Source organism: Mandrillus leucophaeus, unplaced genomic scaffold, assembly GCF_000951045.1.
Source record: "Mandrillus leucophaeus isolate KB7577 unplaced genomic scaffold, Mleu.le_1.0 Scaffold686, whole genome shotgun sequence".
In the NCBI taxonomy this organism is placed as follows: domain Eukaryota; kingdom Metazoa; phylum Chordata; class Mammalia; order Primates; family Cercopithecidae; genus Mandrillus; species Mandrillus leucophaeus.
The window spans coordinates 1,439,047-1,458,056 of NW_012107430.1; the positions used below are offsets into that span (position 1 = coordinate 1,439,047).

General features: G+C 36.3%; 1 protein-coding gene across 1 annotated transcript in view; it reads left to right on the forward strand.

Moving 5' to 3' along the window:
* ITPR2 (inositol 1,4,5-trisphosphate receptor, type 2) overlaps positions 1–19,010 on the forward strand; it is a 455,230-nt gene that overhangs the window by 337,782 nt on the left and 98,438 nt on the right. Inside the window, exons 46-47 of the mRNA XM_012002420.1 lie at positions 12,474–12,581; positions 16,817–17,009. Coding sequence (XP_011857810.1) covers positions 12,474–12,581; positions 16,817–17,009 — 301 coding nt within the window. The remainder of the gene's footprint in view (positions 1–12,473; positions 12,582–16,816; positions 17,010–19,010) is intronic.

Below are 19,010 nucleotides of genomic sequence, written 5' to 3' on the forward strand. Positions count from 1 at the left end.
TAGCTCATGATGGCTTAGGTCATAGGATAATTCTGTTTTAGTATTGAGTGAGAGAAGTGGGTCTTTATGTTATGTTAATATTGCATATAAAGTACTTCATGTATCTGAAACTATTAATAACATCGATTTACTTATAGATAATTCATGACCTCATTGTATAATCCCCAAGACACACACAATGCAGGCAGTAACTGTTCATATATCTATATGTTTATGTTCAATACCCCTCTTTAAATGGCTTCTTTACCAGTTGGTTATATATTTCTTAAGAAAGGACAATAAGTTTTTCTAAATGAGTTTTTCTTTACATTTTCTCTTTCTTCCCTTCCTCTCCTTACTTTTCATGCCCTCTCTTTGTCTTTTCATTTGCAACCTGGGTCATTTAACTTCTGAATGACTAGATAACATTTAAAGGGTGTTGGGTGTCACAGAATGAACAAGTAACAAAATATATCTGCTCAAAATTCTTTGTCTCTTTTCAGCTTAATTCAACTGATCCGAATCCCTACTTAGAGTTGAAATTCACCTTGCCACCTCATTTCCTCCTTTATTAGGTTTGCCTTTGAAACGCAGAAGTTCATTTGAGCAGTAATTCTCTCACCTTTAAGAACCAGTCTCTCACAAAAGCTGACCTTTTTTTTTTTTTTTTTTTTTAGCAGCTGTTGATTAGACAGTTAAACAGAGAGATAGCAATGGCATATTTCTCAGTCTGACATAACTCAGAAATAGAAAGCTGAAGAAACCTGAAGTTGAAATGCTTTCAAGCAATTGAGCTTAAAGTTCCTGAAAATTATCTCGTAGTGCTTCTTTTCAGCTCCCCACATTCCACCCCCGATTTTACATCTGGCTAATTTGCGCACTTCAGATTGGATTCCTGAGCGCACACTGGCAGTGTGAGAACTGTTGCGGAACTCATCATTATAATTTCAAGCCTCTAATTAACCCACTTTAAAGTGGCTTTGTCAAGACTATGAGCAACAGAAAAGCAATTGACTCATTCTTGGAATAGGTATATCATAGAGAAAAGTAGAATAGTAAGATTGTGCTCTTCACTAAGCCTCATTGGTTCAGGAACTTAAGGAGCATTAAGAGCACAGATCCTGCAGTAATTCTCTTTGGTATATTATTGCAGGTGTTGTTATTTCACAGTTAGGTAAACTAGACATAAAAAGGTCAAACGACTTGAACGTGCTACCATAAAAGGTCAGTGATAAAGCCAGAAATCATTTCTCAGTGTCGATCACAAGCCACCCCCATGCCCCACAGCAATTACTTTGAGAACAGGAACCCTCTAAGTTTTCCCAGTCAACCACAGGTACTATTTTAACATGGTCCAACATCTCAAAAAGATGACTTTCTTCACCTTTTGATGTTTGCCTTAAAAAAATCCCCAGAAACAGTGAAAGAATCAGTATGCTTTTAAAAGATAAGTGATGCTATCATTCCCATTTTTCTTATTGTTGTATATAAATGACTAGGAATTAAAACATTTCTGGCCAGACACGGTAGCTCAAGCCTGTAATCCCAGGACTTTGGGAGGCTGAGGCGGGCAGATCACAAGGTCAAGAGATCTCAAGACCATCCTGGCCAATATGGTGAAACCCCAACTCTACTAAACATACAAAAAATTAGCTGGTCATGGTGGTACGTGCCTGTAGTCCCAGCTACTCAGGAGGCTGAGGCAGGAGAATCGCTTGAACCTGGGAGGCGGAGGTTGCCGTGAGCCAAGATTGCGACACTGCACTCCAGCCTGGGTGATAGAGCAAGACTCTGTCTCAAAAAACAGACAAACAATCAAACAAACAAAACACCACTTTTCTCATATTTACATATAACATTGTAATTCATCATTTTCTAAAAACTCAATTTATTTATGAAAATTAAACATATATGCCATTAAAATTGAACTAACAAATAAGCAAAAAATACTCTATGCCATCCTTCCATCCATCCGTCCATCCATCCCTCCATCTGTCCATCCGTCTATCCATCCAGAAAGTATTTGTTAAACAACTCTTCTGTGCCAGACACTGTCCTAGATTATGAATACAACAGTAAACAAAACAAAATCCCTGTCCTTCTGTAAACTACATTCTAGGTGGAGGACATACTAAAATCAAATGAAGAATATTTCATACTTACATATTGTCTGAATTATCATGGAGAAAGATTCTTCTGTTCTGCTAGTGTTTCCCAAACCACACTTGAAATATGTGGGAGGGGACATGGATGGGAAATACCCAGCAAATTCATTTCTGGATGCTGGAAGAAGCAACTCAAGTAATATTACCTGGTCATCTCTGGATCTGAGAAAAGCATATTATTTCCTGTGTGGGAGTAGTGAGACCCAGAAATTTCAAAGACTTGTCTTTAGTTACATCAAAAAGAAATCAGGTTGAAGAGATGTCTCTTTTCCATCAGTTCTACATAACAAAAGCAAAAACTCCTAGTGTACCTAATTTCAGGGTTTCCCAGAAATCAGTTTCTATGTCTATCTGTGCTTTAGATAACCCCACTTCACATGTGGAATTAGTTTCTTTTCTTGCTTCCTCACCCTGAAATGTTTTAACTCTTTTGACTAGAACACTACCGTAATGATTACTTTAGAATATTTTTGGTGGAATACTGATTTCAGATAAGATGATCTACTTACACATTATTTTGTTTCATTTCATTTTGGTCACTCAGAAAATATTGATATATATTCTTACATGGATATCAAAACCAATTAAGAATTATACCTCATTAAATTTCACATGAAAAATACAAAATAGTAAGCATTTTCCATTAAAGTGATGAATTATTTATAAAATCTTAAATCAGTAGTTTCTGAAGTATCAAAGTAGAAGTAGGAGAAGGTATAACCTGTTTTAGGTGAAAATGGAACTAAAGAATAAAATTTGCCTTAAATAACTGTAGGGAAAAATCTTGTTTTAGAAGATAAATTTTTTATCTCTTTTCATGAAAATAAACATATAAATTAATTCATAAACTAATATATTTCATATATATTACATATAATTATACACACCTCCTGGGATTAAAGTAGTTTTTACTCTTTTAGTACATGTCTTAGTCCATTTTCTGTTGCTATAAGAGAGTACCTGAGACTGGGCAATTAATAAAGACAAGAGATTTATCTAGTAGCTGGGAAGTCCGAGATGCAGGCATCTGCATCTGGTCACCTTCTGGTGAAGGTCTCGTGCTGCATCATCACATGGTGGAGAAAGGAAAAGGAAGCAAGCATGTGCTACCATGGCAAAGCCCAAAGCAGCCTTTCTGCATAACCTCCTGCTCTCAAGATACCAAGTCCAGTCCCTTGAGAGCGCGAATGCACTCACTTCCTCTGAAAATTAACCCAGTCCTCTCAGGAGCAGCATTAATCCCTCTTAATGACCTAATCACTTCCCAAAAACCCGACCTGCCAAAATCACCACACTGGGGACAAAATTTCCAACACATGCACTCCGGGTGACACACTCCATGCAAAGCATTATGGAAATTCATGAGCCCAGAAATTAGAAGCTATGGGTGACAAATAACCAATTGTTTAAAATTAAGTGGAGCATATTTTGTACTTCTGATCCTAATCTCAATTTTTTGGAAAATGTGTTCAGTGAATGTACTGCTATAGAGTATCTACATGTTAACATTTCTCCTGTATGCTTTTAAAGGAAAAAAAAAAAAAAAAAAAAAACTTCTTTAAAAACACTCGATTCTTTTATGTTTAAGTTTGGTTAAAAAAAAAAAAACTGGCGGATTTTCACTCAAGAATCCAAATTGCTTATGGTGATAACATCTACTATCTATTAGAACAGTGGTTTATAAATGTTAGCAGGATTGAAATCACTTGGAGGACTTGTTAAAACAGATTGTGGGGTGCAGCAGGAGAGGGGTGTACTCCTTCGTAGTTTCTGATTTGGAAAGCTTGAGGTGGGGCCAGAGAACTTGCATTTCTTATATGCTTCCTGGTAATGCTGTTTAGCTGTCCCAGAAACCCCATTTTGAGAACCATTCTATTAGGATGAGTGTTAGCAATCTGTAGGAAGGTTAGCTCCATCAGACATCACAACACGTTGTTATGCTTGATGATAAAATCATAGTACAAAGATATCATACTTACTAAAAACTGCCCTAAATCATTTTAAAGTGCATTTTTTTTGTGTGTGGAACATTTTCCTCCTTTTTTCTCTCCTGCTTTGCCCTGCTTCAAGGGTTGAGCTGTTGTGAATCATTTATTTATTATTATCACTAAGGTCTTTTATCAATTTTACTATAGTTTAAGACAGACCCTAATGAGTAGGAGTCTAAATCATTTGAAATTAGGATATGTTTGCTTCATTTTTTAATTCTGACAAATTTCTTGTTATTTTGCACCTATCTCCGTCTTAGTTTGGCTACCATTATAAAGGAAATAACAAACTGATAGCTAAGAACCATAGTGGATTTTTTAAAAAATAATAGATAAATGTAACTTACAATATTCTTAAAACTCCTTGGGTGAAGGTTGTGTAGTGCAGAGTGATGCTGGTGGCATTCTAGAGTCGCTCCTTCAGTACTGCTGGGGAGGGAAGGGATCAGTTCCTTACTTTCCTACAGTGTGTGGGGTTTGTGGTGTGTGTGTGTGTGTGTGTGTGTGTGTGTGTGTGTGTGTGTGTGTGATGAGAGAAAGCTGTCTTGAGAGCTCATGATTTCCCTTAGGTCTGTGGTCCTTTGTTCTGGTTGTCCATGAATCCTCCAGAGCTGTCTTGCAAGGTACTCGAGAGTTTGTGTTGTCTCTTCCCGAGGTTTGTCTGTATTCTTTGGAATGATCACCCCTGCTGTCCTTTCTGTCCACTGCCACATTTTCCTTCTGGCTGTGCTTTCTTTAAGGCTTTCTCTTTAGATTCTCAAAAACCTATTTTGAAAGTTGAGAAACATGAACATTGCTTCTTTCTTTTTCTATTCTAGTTATATACCAAAATCTACTCAAGATGATATGGACAACTCTGTTTGACTAGGGAACAAGGGTGTCTGGGAAAGAAAGAAGGACAAGAATTAACTTTCCAAGAAAGACAGATTTGTTAGCTTTTCTAACTAATCCATTCCATTGTACTATTTGGTGGGGTATAAGGGCTTTCATCTGCTTCCCATGGCCCATCTCATACCCTTTCCCATTTTTCCTCCTGACTTTCCCCTCCCGCTCCACTCTAAGGTTCTCAACCCCTCCGGAAACTACTATCTCCTCTTTGAGAAAAGAGTGCATACAGCCCTTCCTGTGTCTTCTGAATTGTTTAGCTTCAGATTATGCTGGATATTCCTGGTGGTTTCTGGCTGCCTCTATTCTGCTGACTAAAGTGGGGAGAATGTGCTCCTCCCTACTAGGAATTCCTGAAGCTGATCTTCTAAAGTGGTCTAAGTACCAAATATTCACTTGCCATAGAGCCATAGTGAATATTTTCTGACTGAGACCACACAGTTGAGTCTCATGTGGGAAAGCCTTTTCTTCTTTCTCACAGGACTCTGACCCTACTAACGGAGGAGTAATTCTGGCGTCAGTATTTGGGAAGATCAGTTATTTTTTCTTTGGTCTGTGTTCTTTATGAAGGACCTCACAGTACTGCAAGGAACCCTGAGCAGATGGCACCATGCCCAAATGGATCCTGTCTTATCCCCAAATTCCGTATTTAAGAGAAAGGAAAAAAGAGATGAATAGAATCTCAGTTTATCTTGCCATAGTCGAGAGAAATGTTCCTTGGTGGTTTTTATTAACTTCCTAGGGCTGCCATAACAAATATCCACAACTTGGAAGCTCGCAATGGCAGACATTTCTTGTCTCACGGTTCTGGAAGCTGAAAGTCCTAAGCCAAGGTGTTAGCAGGAACATGCTCTCTCTGAAGGCCCTCGAGGAGGATCCTTCCTTGCCTCTTTTCAGTGTCTGGTGTTTGCCAGAAGTTCTTGGCATATGTTGGCTTATATCACTCCAATATCTCCTGTGTCATTACATGGCATTCTCCTTTTGTGTCTAACTGTGCCCGTATTTCCCTGTTCTTGTAAGGACCCTAGTCGTAGGATTAAGGCCCACCCTAATGCAGTGTGACCTAATTTAACTTCATCACAGCTGCAAACTCCGTTTCTGAATAAGATCACATTCATAGGTACCAGGAGACAAGATTTGAACATGTGTATCTTTTTGGCTTGATTTGGACACAATTCAACCCACCACAGTATTCTGTGTTTGAACTCACACAGGCATTTAGTGTAGCTCCCAATTCCCTTCTAGTCCTCTTCTCATTGCCCATCCTCCATGGCTTGGCTCATGGGATCCCTCTCTCTATGCAGAACCACTTCCTCATGCCATTCTTTCTTCCTCCTTTCTACCTGGACATTTCATCCATTCTTTAAAACCTTTATCAGATGCACTTCTTACATGGTTCCTTTCCTCGTGCCACCAAATCTAATGTGATTCCTTGTAATTCTGCCCTCATTTTTCCTTGTATTAATTACATGTCTATCATTGTTTTAATTCCTCCAGCTAGAAAGTCGGTTGCCTGAAAGAAGAAAATAAGTATTGCTCATCTCTATCATCCCACGGTAGCTAAAACCGTGCTTTGCACTTTACAGGGTCACAGAATCAGAGAAAAAAAAAAAGCAGATGTTTTGAAAACAAGAGGCTTCCATATTTTGCACACTAGAATAGGTAAAGCCTTAGTTTTTGCCCCCTTCTGCTGATTTTTCTCTGCTTCAAATAGGGGTAGTGTTTGGCATGAAGGCATTGTATTGTAATACAATTGCCTGAATATACAAGGCAATTATTCTGACTTCAGGCTCCAGCTCACTTTGTGATCTTGGGAAAGCCAATTGCTATGTCACAGTTTTACCAATTAATAAAATTGGAACTCACATAAAGAAAATACAGATGAAAAGTAGTAAGGAATAATTATTATTGAATGTCATTGAAGTATGGTTTCTTGATTTTTTTTCTCCATCCTTACTTGGACCCAAACTGAAATGAACATTAAAATCCTAGTGATAAGAAGATAAATGTGAAATGGATAATAAAGGATACCACTAAAAATAAAAAGCCCAAGTCTGTCATCTTTATTCCCTAATCTTGGATTCAAAAAATACATGGTGTTGCTCAAAGACCCCGCTACAGGTTATATATGTTTATGTATAAGGTTTGCATTTATGTGTCTGTCTGTATTTTATGAATATATACATATACATGCTTTTATTCCTATTGAGTGATGCATCTGTATTTAAATTACAAATGTGTCATGATTGATAATGATATGCATGATTTTCCTTTTGTCTTCAACATATAATGAAAGAATCTCTTGGTAGTCTTTCCTGTGGGGAATGTCTTTATTTTTTCTTAAGGCTGACTATCCACCAATGCTTTGGATCCTCTCCTCACTAATCTGTATGCATGCACTATATCTACCCATGTGTTCATTGCATTGTTATAAAACTTTAATATTATGATATGTAATAAATTATCTCAGGCCTAGTTTTTCTATTTGTAATAAGGACCTAATAAGTGTTCCTTGTTGCTAAAATTCTTTTGAAACTGCATACTAACTGGGTGGGCATCATTTGCGCACCATATATAAAACAATTGCTACCATTTTGGCTCATAAAGATTGTTGTGGAATACAAGTATTTCTAAGACCCAGAGATTTCCCCCCATGGCAAATTCAGACTCTCATTATCATTAATATTGATTGTTGGTTGGCTTTCTGGAACATGTTTGTATAGTGACATCAGCTAATTTCAAGTCCTGTTGGGAGCATCTTTGTCAATAGTAAAGTTGGCTATCGTTAAGACAGCAGTCCTTGAATATCTTCATTAGCAGTTTTTCAGTTTTTAATTAGGTTCTAAATTAGATTTCTTATTGTTACAACTCTCCACAGATGTGCCATACTTGTGCAGAAACTTACCAGGTATTTTTACCTTTGGTTTCCAAAGCACATAATAGTAAATGGTGTGATTGCTGCTTTGGATGCTGGGGTTTTTTTCTTTTTTTTTTTTTTTAAGTCATATGAAAGGATACATGGCATATAAAAGTGTGGAGTAGACAAATGTGGCTAAAGAGTCCATCACTAAGACAACCGAATATCTTTGGTTGGCAGTGCGTTCATTCTACAGAATATTTTAAATCAGATTGCATGTATAGGGGACTAAATCCTTTAAAAACTATTGAGCATATGTTAATTGGCTTCTAAGACATTGTATTGTGCTTTCAGTAAACTGTTAATTTGGACCAGGAAAGCTCTGTATTGATATCAGTCATTTTTATGCATTTCACAGTCATCAAGATATTCCTTAATTCTTTTGCATTTTGTCTATATAATAGGAATGCTATCCTTGCTTTATCATATAGGGTTCCATTCAACATTGATTGGGTACCCAATAAAAGTGGAACTCACATTAAAAAAACACAGATGAAAAGTACTAAGAAATAATTATTATTGAATGTCATCAAAGTGTAGTTTCTTGATTTTTTTTTACCTTGTCCTTACTTGGACCCAAACTGAAATGAACATTAAAATCCCAATGGTAAGAAGATAAATGTGAAATGGATAATAAAGGATGCCAGTAAAAATGGTTATTTCCTTCCTCCAAATAGCTTATAATCTATTGGAATACATATGAGTACATAAATAACTATCAAACAAGAAAAAATATTAAAATATTTTCTTTCTACAAATACGAGAATTTGTACCATTGTCTGATTTCTAATCAGATTTATTTGCCCTTCTTCTTTACAGAGGATGAAACAGAGAGATAATTCATTGAGGCTTAAGAGTTGTTGTCCACTTTAAATTTATGAATATATGTTACTAACTAGCCCATTTCTTCATTGATTTCAACAAATATTTATTGAGTCTATTTTATGTATCAAGTTCTGTTTTTGGCGCCGAGAACAAAGAGATGAGTAAGACCAGGCCCTTTATTTGAGGATGTCACAGACCACTGGAGAGAAATAACAGTTACTCAGATACAATATGAGAAATTTCATAATATAGATATGTGCAGGGCGCTATCAGAACACAGAACAGGGAGGAGCAAATAAGCCTCATTAGTCAAGACCCTCTATTACAAAGAATATGAAAGATTTCCAGGTAGAAAAAAAGTGAAGTTTTCTCTGTTTTGTTTGTATTGTTCTTTTTCAATTATATATTTCAAATTTTCAAAGATATGTAAAGATGACTTACCTAATCATGAATGAAAATATTGTTCTAATACTTTGAACATGTGAAGGGAGGCCTAGGTGGGTGTTTTTTTTTGTTTGTTAGTTTGTTTGTTTTTGAGTCCCTTTTAGAATGCCTCTTCTCTGCAATAAAACAAGACAAATGCAGAATCATGTCATTAAGTCAACAGGAGGAAGAGAGGCCCACAAATGTTTCTGTTAAGCAGGATATACTAACTGAAAATGATTTGTATAGATCTGTTTACTATTACATTAAATAACATTATTGGTTTCTTAAAATAACTGCAGCAATTTTTGACCCTATGAAGTGATCGTAAAGAAGTAAAAGTTTTTTAATAAATAAAGTTAGGAGAAATTATTCAAATTACTATCTCACCTTGGGAGACTATCAGTTATGTAAGATTTAAAGAGTTCCAGTATTTAAGTATCTCTTTTTTATGTGTTGTTGACCTTACCCAACAAAACTATAGATCTCATTATTTACAACTCTCTTTATGCTCCATGACTTTACCCAGGCAGCTGAATATTGCCGGAGAAAAACACACAAATATAGTTCCTGGCCTCCCTTTGACCATAACATAAGGGAGACCCTTAAGGCTTCCTGGCAGTACTACTGTATTTCCAAGTCCATGTACTTTTGCTAGCTATTTTATAGCTGCTTTTCATCAGTTATCCAACACCTCCTCTCTCGTCCTCATTATCAGCTTCCTACTGCACTGAGAAAAAAAGTAACCAGAAAAGAACTTCTCAGTGTTCCCATCATCACAACCACCCAACCTCCTGAATCTGTGCCCATATTCCCTGCTGTCTCTAAGGGTAAATTTATTCCTATCTAAGGCAAACCCCTTTACAAATGTTCTAGATCATTCCACTCTCACTTAGTCAAGATGTTGCTCTAGTGAATAGTCCCTTTCAAAACCAAACAAACACGATGTTCTATTTTCCGTATTTAAAAAATCCACCTTTATCCCTGCCCAGGATCTACCTGCCATCCTATTTCTTGGCTCTCCCTCACACCTGCAGTCCTCAAGAATTGTTTCTACTCACTCTCCTTGTATATACCTCCTCGCCTCCCATTCTTTTTTAAACTCACTACAATTAAGCTTTGGTATCCACCACTTCCTAAAACTGCTGCTGTGAAGCTTTTCAGTGATTTCTGAATTGCTAAACCAAATGACATTTCCCTGTCCTCATTTGGTTGGACTTACCTGCCGCATTTAACGCAGATAATCACTCCCTCCCTCTTGAAATTATTTCTTCCCTTGGCTGCAATACACCTGGCTGCGTGGGGTTTTGTTCCTACCTTGCTTAACCAACTTTCTTAGTCTAATTTGCTGGTGTCTTTTCTCTTACTAACCTATATTAGAGTTCCGTGGAGCTCTTTTCTCTGTCTAAGCTCACTTTTAGGTGATCTCACTAAGGCTCATGATTTTAAGTATCAGCCATATACTGACGACCCCTCCATGCACAGCTCCAGCCCTGACCTCTGCCCAGAATTCCTGACAAACAAATCCAACAGCCCCCTCCTCATCTAAAGCTTCACATGTCCACAACCAAAGTCCTGATTTTATCCTGCTAAATGTACTCCTCCTCCATTTTTTCTTAGTAAATGGCAAACAAATCCAATAGCCCACTCCTCGTCTAAAGCTTCACATGTCCACAAAGTCCTGATTTTATCCTGCTAAATGTACTCCTCGTACATTTTTTCTTAGTCAATGACATTTCTAAACTATTAATTGCTCAGGTCAATAACTTTGGAATCATCCTTAATTCTCTTTCTTTCATGCCCCAGATCCAATCAGTAAAGAAATCATGCCAGTTTTGCCTTCAAGAACTGGCCACTTCTTAAAACATGCTGAGGTACCTAAATGATTACAGTAATTTTATGCTTTCAAACTCATTGAGATTTTTAGAAACCCCTATAAGTCACAACAAGTTTCATGACTATGGTTTGTAATAAAATGTGTATAATTCAAATTTAGTTCAAAAAAACATAAATAGAAAATAGGAAATGGTTTTTTTGAGTGACTGATTAATGACCCTGAAAACCAATTCTGAAATAACAATTTTCAAAATGATTTGCTCTAGAGCAACATCAGTGTAATGAATATTTAGCTTACCAAATTATCACTTATAAGGATAATGTTCATTTGGTTTTCTAGGTTCTGAATTATTATTTAAAATTCATCTCCATGATTATAATCACAGTTTGTATTAAGATCTCATGAATCATAGGAAAACTTATCGCTCTATAATGTTGAGAAAATACTGGCTCTACCATTTTCTAGCTATGGTATCACAAACAAGTTCCTCACACTCTCCGTGCTTCAGTTTCCTCATCTGTCAATGGCAATAATAAAGAGTGCCTACCACTGAATTTCTTAGTAGGTTCAAGTAAGATCATGTACTTGAAGTACTTAGAATTAGTACCTGGCATGGAGTTGGAGGCAGGCACTGTGCTAGGAATGAGAGAGTTCTGTGGTAGAGTCTTTGTTAGTAGAAGCCCTCAGGAAATTTAAGCATTAATAGGATATTTGATAAGTGAAAGACAATGCAAGATTTCAGGAATTGCTCGAGACAACCATAAAAGAGACATCTGAAGGCAACATGTATTACTAATGTACACAGTGAGAGAACTAGCCAGCAAATGCTGTAGACATTCAAATGAGAGAGAAAGATGACTTCCCCCACCAGCAGTTTAAAATAATTTATGGTGAAATTTTTGCTTTTTTAAATGCCCAATTTCAATGACAATAAAATCAAGATCTATACCCAGAAAGCACTAATTTTGGCTTACAAACGTGCAGAAACATAGGACTTTATACCAACTACTAATGTAGAGCTTAGATTACATGCTATAAGAGAAACTCTTCTGAAATACAGATACCTATTTATGTGTGTGTAGGAAAAACACACATTTATATTGTCCCCACTACTCACTGATTTATTGCGCTGTTGATCACTTTGTTTTTATGTGTATGTAGTTTAAATTTACTATAGACAGTATCAATTACGTATCACTGGGAACATTTCTTCTTCCTGGTACAATCATATATTTACTGAAGACATAGAGTTAATCAACAAATATTAATGGCTGATCATTGTGATTTCATTATCTCTGCCTTTCAAATACAGACATGCTTTCCTGAAGTGTAACTAATTGTCCTTAACCCTAGGACTGTGAAGCTATGTGTACAAGTAGACAAAGTTATTTCAAAGTTCGACCCCAGGAAAGGGTAAAAAAGGACCTAAAACCTTTATCTTTTCCCCGTTCTAGTTGGCCCGCCACAATAAACTGTTGCAGCAGATGCTCAAACCAGGATCAGATCCAGATGAAGGAGATGAAGCCTTAAAGTATTATGCCAACCACACTGCACAGATTGAGGTAACCATCTATTATTTATTGAAAGGGACCAACTGTGAAAAGTTATGCTTACTTTCTATTTTAGACCATTTTCATATTTTTTTCTAGAGCAGTGATGCAGAATTGAGTGGTTTAAACTGAAAAATGTATAGTAAAAGGATGAGTTAGGAGTGATGTATAGGAAAATGAGGTGTACATCTTTCAAAGTTGTCTTTTTACTAAGACTATATGTAAAATTTCTTTTGTAATTAATAGATTTTTTTAGCCATAGAAGCAATTAATCATTGCAGAGCAATAGTGTTTGAGAGATGCGATTATTATAATAGAAGCCTTCATTCAGGAAAAGGTTTCTTTTTTAAAATTGTGGAAGGCTTATTAAAATAGAGATCTTCAACAATTCACAAGTGGAGTAAACATGAAAGAAACTAATACAGTTTTCATATTGATACCATAGCCTTGGAAAGGTTTAACAGTTTCCATTTTCAGTATGCAGCAATTGACCTCCCCCGACCCTCATAAATGAGACATTATTTAATGGTTGGTGGCAGTTCAGGAGGGGTGGGTCAAAATGGACTTGTCATTATGTGTTCTGAGACCCATCTGGCTGACATTTACTAGCTATGGTATCATTTTGACACTGGCTGACAGAGCTAATCAGGCAGAAGTGAGCAGAGTAGTTGATGCTTGTCACTCCTATAATTTACGTTTATACATTCATTCATTTTGGCAGATATTTTTTACTTTTCAGCAGAGTGCATAATGGGCATCACTGTGTTCACTCTCGGGATATATAACCCCTACACTGTATTGTTTACTGTTGCCAAACCTTTGTGTCACAGAAGTGGATACCTTGCTCACATTTGTAAACATTAATAGTACCACAACTTTGGTGTTGGACTTGACTTAGTGGAACCCATGAGCTGGACTAGCAGGAAAAAAATTTCTGTACAAGTAGAAATAGGTCATCAAACCATGAAGTTCTTAAAGAAGATCCCAGAAGTCAAAGTACCAAGCTAGGAGATCAGAAGAGACCAGGGAATAGGAAATAGAGTGAGCAGGCCATGGAGAGAAGTTTGGTTAATGTCTGTGAGAGATGGGAGCTGTTGTTTGATGTTGTTTTATTGATTCCAGCAGTGAGGAGAGATTTAGCTATAAATACACACATTCAGTAAATATTTACTGAGCACTTACTCTCTACCAGTTCACACATATAGAAGATCATTCTGTGTCATAAGTATATAAACAAAGGGCCAAGGAAATGTAGAGAAAATAATAATTAATGGTGCCTGAGCAATTTCAGGATAGATTTCACTGAGAAGGTTACCTTTAAGAATGTATTAAAGATTGAGTATGAGTTTCTCCTTCAGAATGGGGATTTCAGAAGGAAGAAAGTAAGTGAAGGGAAGGTAAAAAATACAGGAAGGAGATGACTATTTTCAAAAGATCAATCTGGTTGCTGTTTGGAGACAAGACTGGAAAAGAGAGTGGGATAGAAAACACACATAGATCAGATAGGAAGATATTAGAATGGTAAATGTGAGAGATGCTGATATTGAAGATGGCTGGACTGGAAAATACATATATATAGATACATGCATGTACATCTCTATATAGTGATATATATATATATAGAGAGAGAGTAAATAAACACATATACATATACATATTGACAGGGCTTGAAGTTGAATTGCACATGTTAGGAGAATGGTGTGCAAAAGGATGTCCTCTGGGCTACTCATTTGAATAAATGAGCAAAAGTTGGTGCCATGTATGAGAATGCTAGGAGAGAGTGAAGTTTGGCAGCTAAAAGGTAGAAGAAGATTATTTGTTCATTATTGGATAGATTGAATTCGAGGTGACTTTGAGTCATCCATGGAGTTTTATATACAAGTCCAGGTTTCAAAGGAGTGGTCCAGGCTGATAAACTCATTGATCAGTTCTCATGTTCATCCAAAGCCAGCTCACATGACCTACTCAGAGAGGCCTTCCTCCCTTCTCCAGGCATTCATTAATTTCATCTCACTGTGTATGCTTCCACAGCAGTTTGGTTATTCTGTTAGTTTAATATTTATCACATTGGAATATTATTAGCTTCATATATGTCACTTCTCCTTTACTTGAGGCAGGGACTGGTCTTGGTCATCTTTGTATTTCCAAAACTGAACCCTGTGCCTTGAACGTAACCACAACAATTCATGTTATTGAGAATAATAGTTTGTCTGCAAGTTATAGACTTAAAGACCCTGGGAAATAGGAAGAGCCTCGTGTCTAATCACCCATCTAAGAAGATATTGCCCTGTAATAATCTGCTTCTGCTTTAAATTCTTCCTGCCATAGAGTTCTCACTATATCACGAGGAAACTGATCTGATTTTGAATGACTCTAATAATTAGAAACTTTTTTTTAAATAAAGAATTAACATTAGCCCATTTTAATATTTACATTCAGAACATTTTCCCCCCTCAACATAATAGCTTGATTCTAACATCTGAAGAGTCATCATGATTACTAAACTACAAGCTCTTACCCATTGGGGTTCGTGTTGTTTTTTCTCCAACATGCCTCACCTAAAGACTGAATAAGCATTTGTTGAATAAATGTATTGAAAATTATCCATCTCTGGTTTTTTGCAGTTAACACACCTCCATTTCCTTCAGCAATCCCTCTAGTTTGTCCATGCTGTTTGCAAAATGTGGCAACTGTAATCAAACATAACATTTCATAAAAGGACTGAAGAACTTGGCTTATAATAATCTAGACACGATTTCTTTGATGCACCCTGAGATTTTTAAAATAATATTTGACACTATTGGATCAAGTAAACCTTTTTTCCCCATATGGTTGCCTGTCATACCAAATGTGTCCAATTATTTTGTACAATTGATTTTAGTAAAGTATATCCAGGAATTTTCATTTACCTTACTAAATTTCATGTAGTTTGCTTTATGACAGTATTCTAGTATGTAATTGAATATATCACATATCATTTAGGATACCTTCAGTTACAAGTTTAATAGAATACCACACTGACAATTGTTTAGACAGTAAAATTTTATCTGATGGGAAGTCTGGAGTACCAGCAGTTCTATAATTGATTCAGTGACTCAGTGATGTCTTAAAATATGCAAACTCTTCACATATTTATACTAGGTTCCTTATCATGCTGACACTATCTCACCTCATGGTTGCAAAATGGCTGCTAGAGTTCCAAGCATCATGCCCTTAGATTCTAAGCAAGAAGAAATTTGATACAGGCAAACCAAAGAAACAAAAACAAACAAACAAAAAACTTTTGTTTTTGTGTATTTGGTTTTCATTTTTGTTTTTGTTGTTGTTGTTGCTGTTGTTGTTTTGTGTGTCTCTTATGGCTCTCTGCCTTTACCAACAAGCAAAATCTCTCCTGGAAGCCCTTTCGGGAGATTTCTCTTTATGCCTCACTTTCTAGAGGTACAGCCCATGACCACCACCACACCAGTCAGTAGCAAAGGGAACAGAATTACTCTTTTGGGTTAAGCCAATCCTTATTCATTCCTGAGAACTGGGCACTGTACGTAAATGTGAACCTTGAAATTTAGGCTTCATGAACCCTTGTTACATAGTAAAGCTGTATGAAAATAATCAGCCTTTTTTTTTTTTTTTAGTCTAAAGTTAAACAGTCACAAATAACAAATAAGGGAGGCTCAAAATTATGAGTATTTAAATATGGGTATATGTTTACATGGATGTTGTACCTACAAAAATATGTTTTGCCATGAGTAAGAGAACATTTTAATGATATAAAGCACTTTTCTCTGTAGAGTTCAGACACATAATGTTGAATATGTCATTTGTTACCCGAAAGCCCCTTTTAGGACAAAGAGGCTAAGAACAAGATACAAATAGTATAAATGCTATATTTAAGCCTACCCAGCCAGTCACTTTCTAATTAAGACTGTCTTCGTTTTAGGATGTACTTCACAAAAATAAAAATGGGTGGCAGAAGTATAATGCTAACCCAGAAAGAATAAAAGGTTTTTAGTTTTTGTTATTTTAAACAAAGTATAGTGTTTTTCATATATTAGTCAATTAATTTCTCTTTTTTAAGAGAAAAATGCAAAGTAGTATAGTAAAAAGGGTTCTTTCAGATATTTCAAGTTGGCATATTTTTTCACAACTGAGTTCATAAAACATCATCTTCAAACTCATTTTAAAAACAAAAGCAAGTCTAAGGCTGAGGTGTCCAAAAGGCTAAAAACAATGCAAATTAATGTTTTCAGATTGTCCGGCATGATAGGACCATGGAACAAATAGTTTTTCCTGTCCCCAATATATGTGAATACCTCACTCGAGAATCCAAGTGCCGTGTGTTCAATACAACTGAAAGGGATGAACAAGGAAGTAAAGTGAATGACTTTTTCCAGCAAACAGAAGATCTCTACAATGAAATGAAGTGGCAAAAGAAAATCAGGAGTAAGTACAGTAAACTGAAATGGTTAGTTTTGTGAGCAGTGGTAGATAATTTGGTACTTTGGGACACATGATGCAGCTCATTTAAATTGTTTTTTAATTTCTTGCCAGTCTGACATACTGAAATCACTTTCAGGCTTAAGGGTGTCCGCTTAGTCTACCACTGGAGCCAAGACACCTGCAGCTTAAGGAAAACAGAAAGCCCTAACTAATTACATCAACTCTTCATGATGATCCCATTTTTTAAATAAATATTATGAAATGCAGGGTTGCAGCTGTACGTTTTCAAATGTTGAACAGCTGCAGGTTTGAAGCCCGTGAGTGGGCCCTGACTGGCCTATCAGTAAATAGGATTGAGAGACATCAGCTCCTGCACACTCTTCCTCTATTGTCCTGAGATTGAGGGGATTGTTTCATGTTTTGCTGAGAGTAAGTCTTTCTTTGAACATATCTTTACCTCCCCTCACCAAACAAGCTGTACATGTCATGACACTTGTATTTAAATAGAGCAATGTTTTAATATTCCAGTTAAAAAATCAGTTTAGTACAGTTCCCATGACTTATCTCTTAGGTCCCAAGTCTATTAGGAAACACTGACTTTTAAAATTTAAAATTTTAGAATTTTTAAATAAACTTTAGTTTATTTTCCAAGATAAGGGATCTCATGAGTTTTTCACAAAAGTCAGTGGGGGAAACTCTTGAGTAGGTCTTTTTCAGTCCCTTGGAGTTTTCTAGACAAACAGGATATGTTCTCACTACTTCTATTCAACAGTATTTCATTATGCTAGTTTTCAGGAACTTTAGTAGGTATGATTTATGAATTCGAGTGGTGCTTGAGAAATATCTTTAGGTATAGGGATGTGGTATGCATTTTTAGGCTTTTAAAACAGAATTTTTTTTTAAAAATCAAAATTATTCTCCCTTAGCAATTTACCATGTAGAGCCTTATGAAATTCAGTGAAAATTTTGGGTGTCTAAAATACATATGAAGACACGATTTCATTTGGAGCATTTAAAAAACATACATTTTCTGGCCAGGCATGGTGGCTCATGCCTGTAAATCCCAACACTTTGCCAGGCCGAGGCAGGCAGATCATGAGGTCAGGAGATTGAGACCATCCTGGCTAACACAGTGAAAACCTATCTCTACTAAAAATATAAAATATTAACCGGGCGTGGTGCCATGCTCCTGTAGTCCCAGCTACTTGGGGGGCTGAGGCAGAAGAATCGTTTGAAACCAGGAGGCAGAGGTTGCAGTGAGCCAAGATTGCACCACTGCACTCCAGCCTGGGCAACAGAGCGAGACTCTGTCTCAGTAAAACAAACAAACAAACAAAAAACAAAACAAAACAAAAAACACATATATTTTCTCCTTGACAATAAAGTGAATACTGAACTAGTGCTTTGGGGGGATCTGTGCTTTTAAAAAAAATAAGTATTTTGTCATTTACCAAAAATTAATTCTTAAAATAATTTTCAATGTACATTTTACTTTAAAATTTGGGAGCAGCTTATTATGAGGCTATAGGCAGAATCTAATTCATTTGGTGGATTCAATAGTGAGGATTTGTGATTACAAATGCATGCATCAACATCTTCTAATTTTGTCTTAATAGTCTACCTTTAAAAACGAGGACTCCTAATTGAGGAATGATGGAGATGCAGATGTTTACAGTTTATGGTACATTAGTCAATTAAATGGCATAGCTAATCATAGCATATTTCAGCATTGGAATGTTCCCTTCCAAGAGAAGGAAAACAAGATGTACTGAAGAGAAGTACAGTTTGTAAGTAGGCAATAGGCACTAGGTTGAAATTCACAGGATTTATCTACAAAGTTTATCATTTCCATTTGAAAATCAATGTGCCTTTCCCCCTTGATTAACTTAAAATTTTTAATCCTGGTGTTAAGTTTTTAAAAGTTAGAGAATGAACAAGACCTATAGGAGCCATGTGAGTGCCCAGGGCAGGCTAGTAAGTTTGGCTCTCATTCAAACTTACATG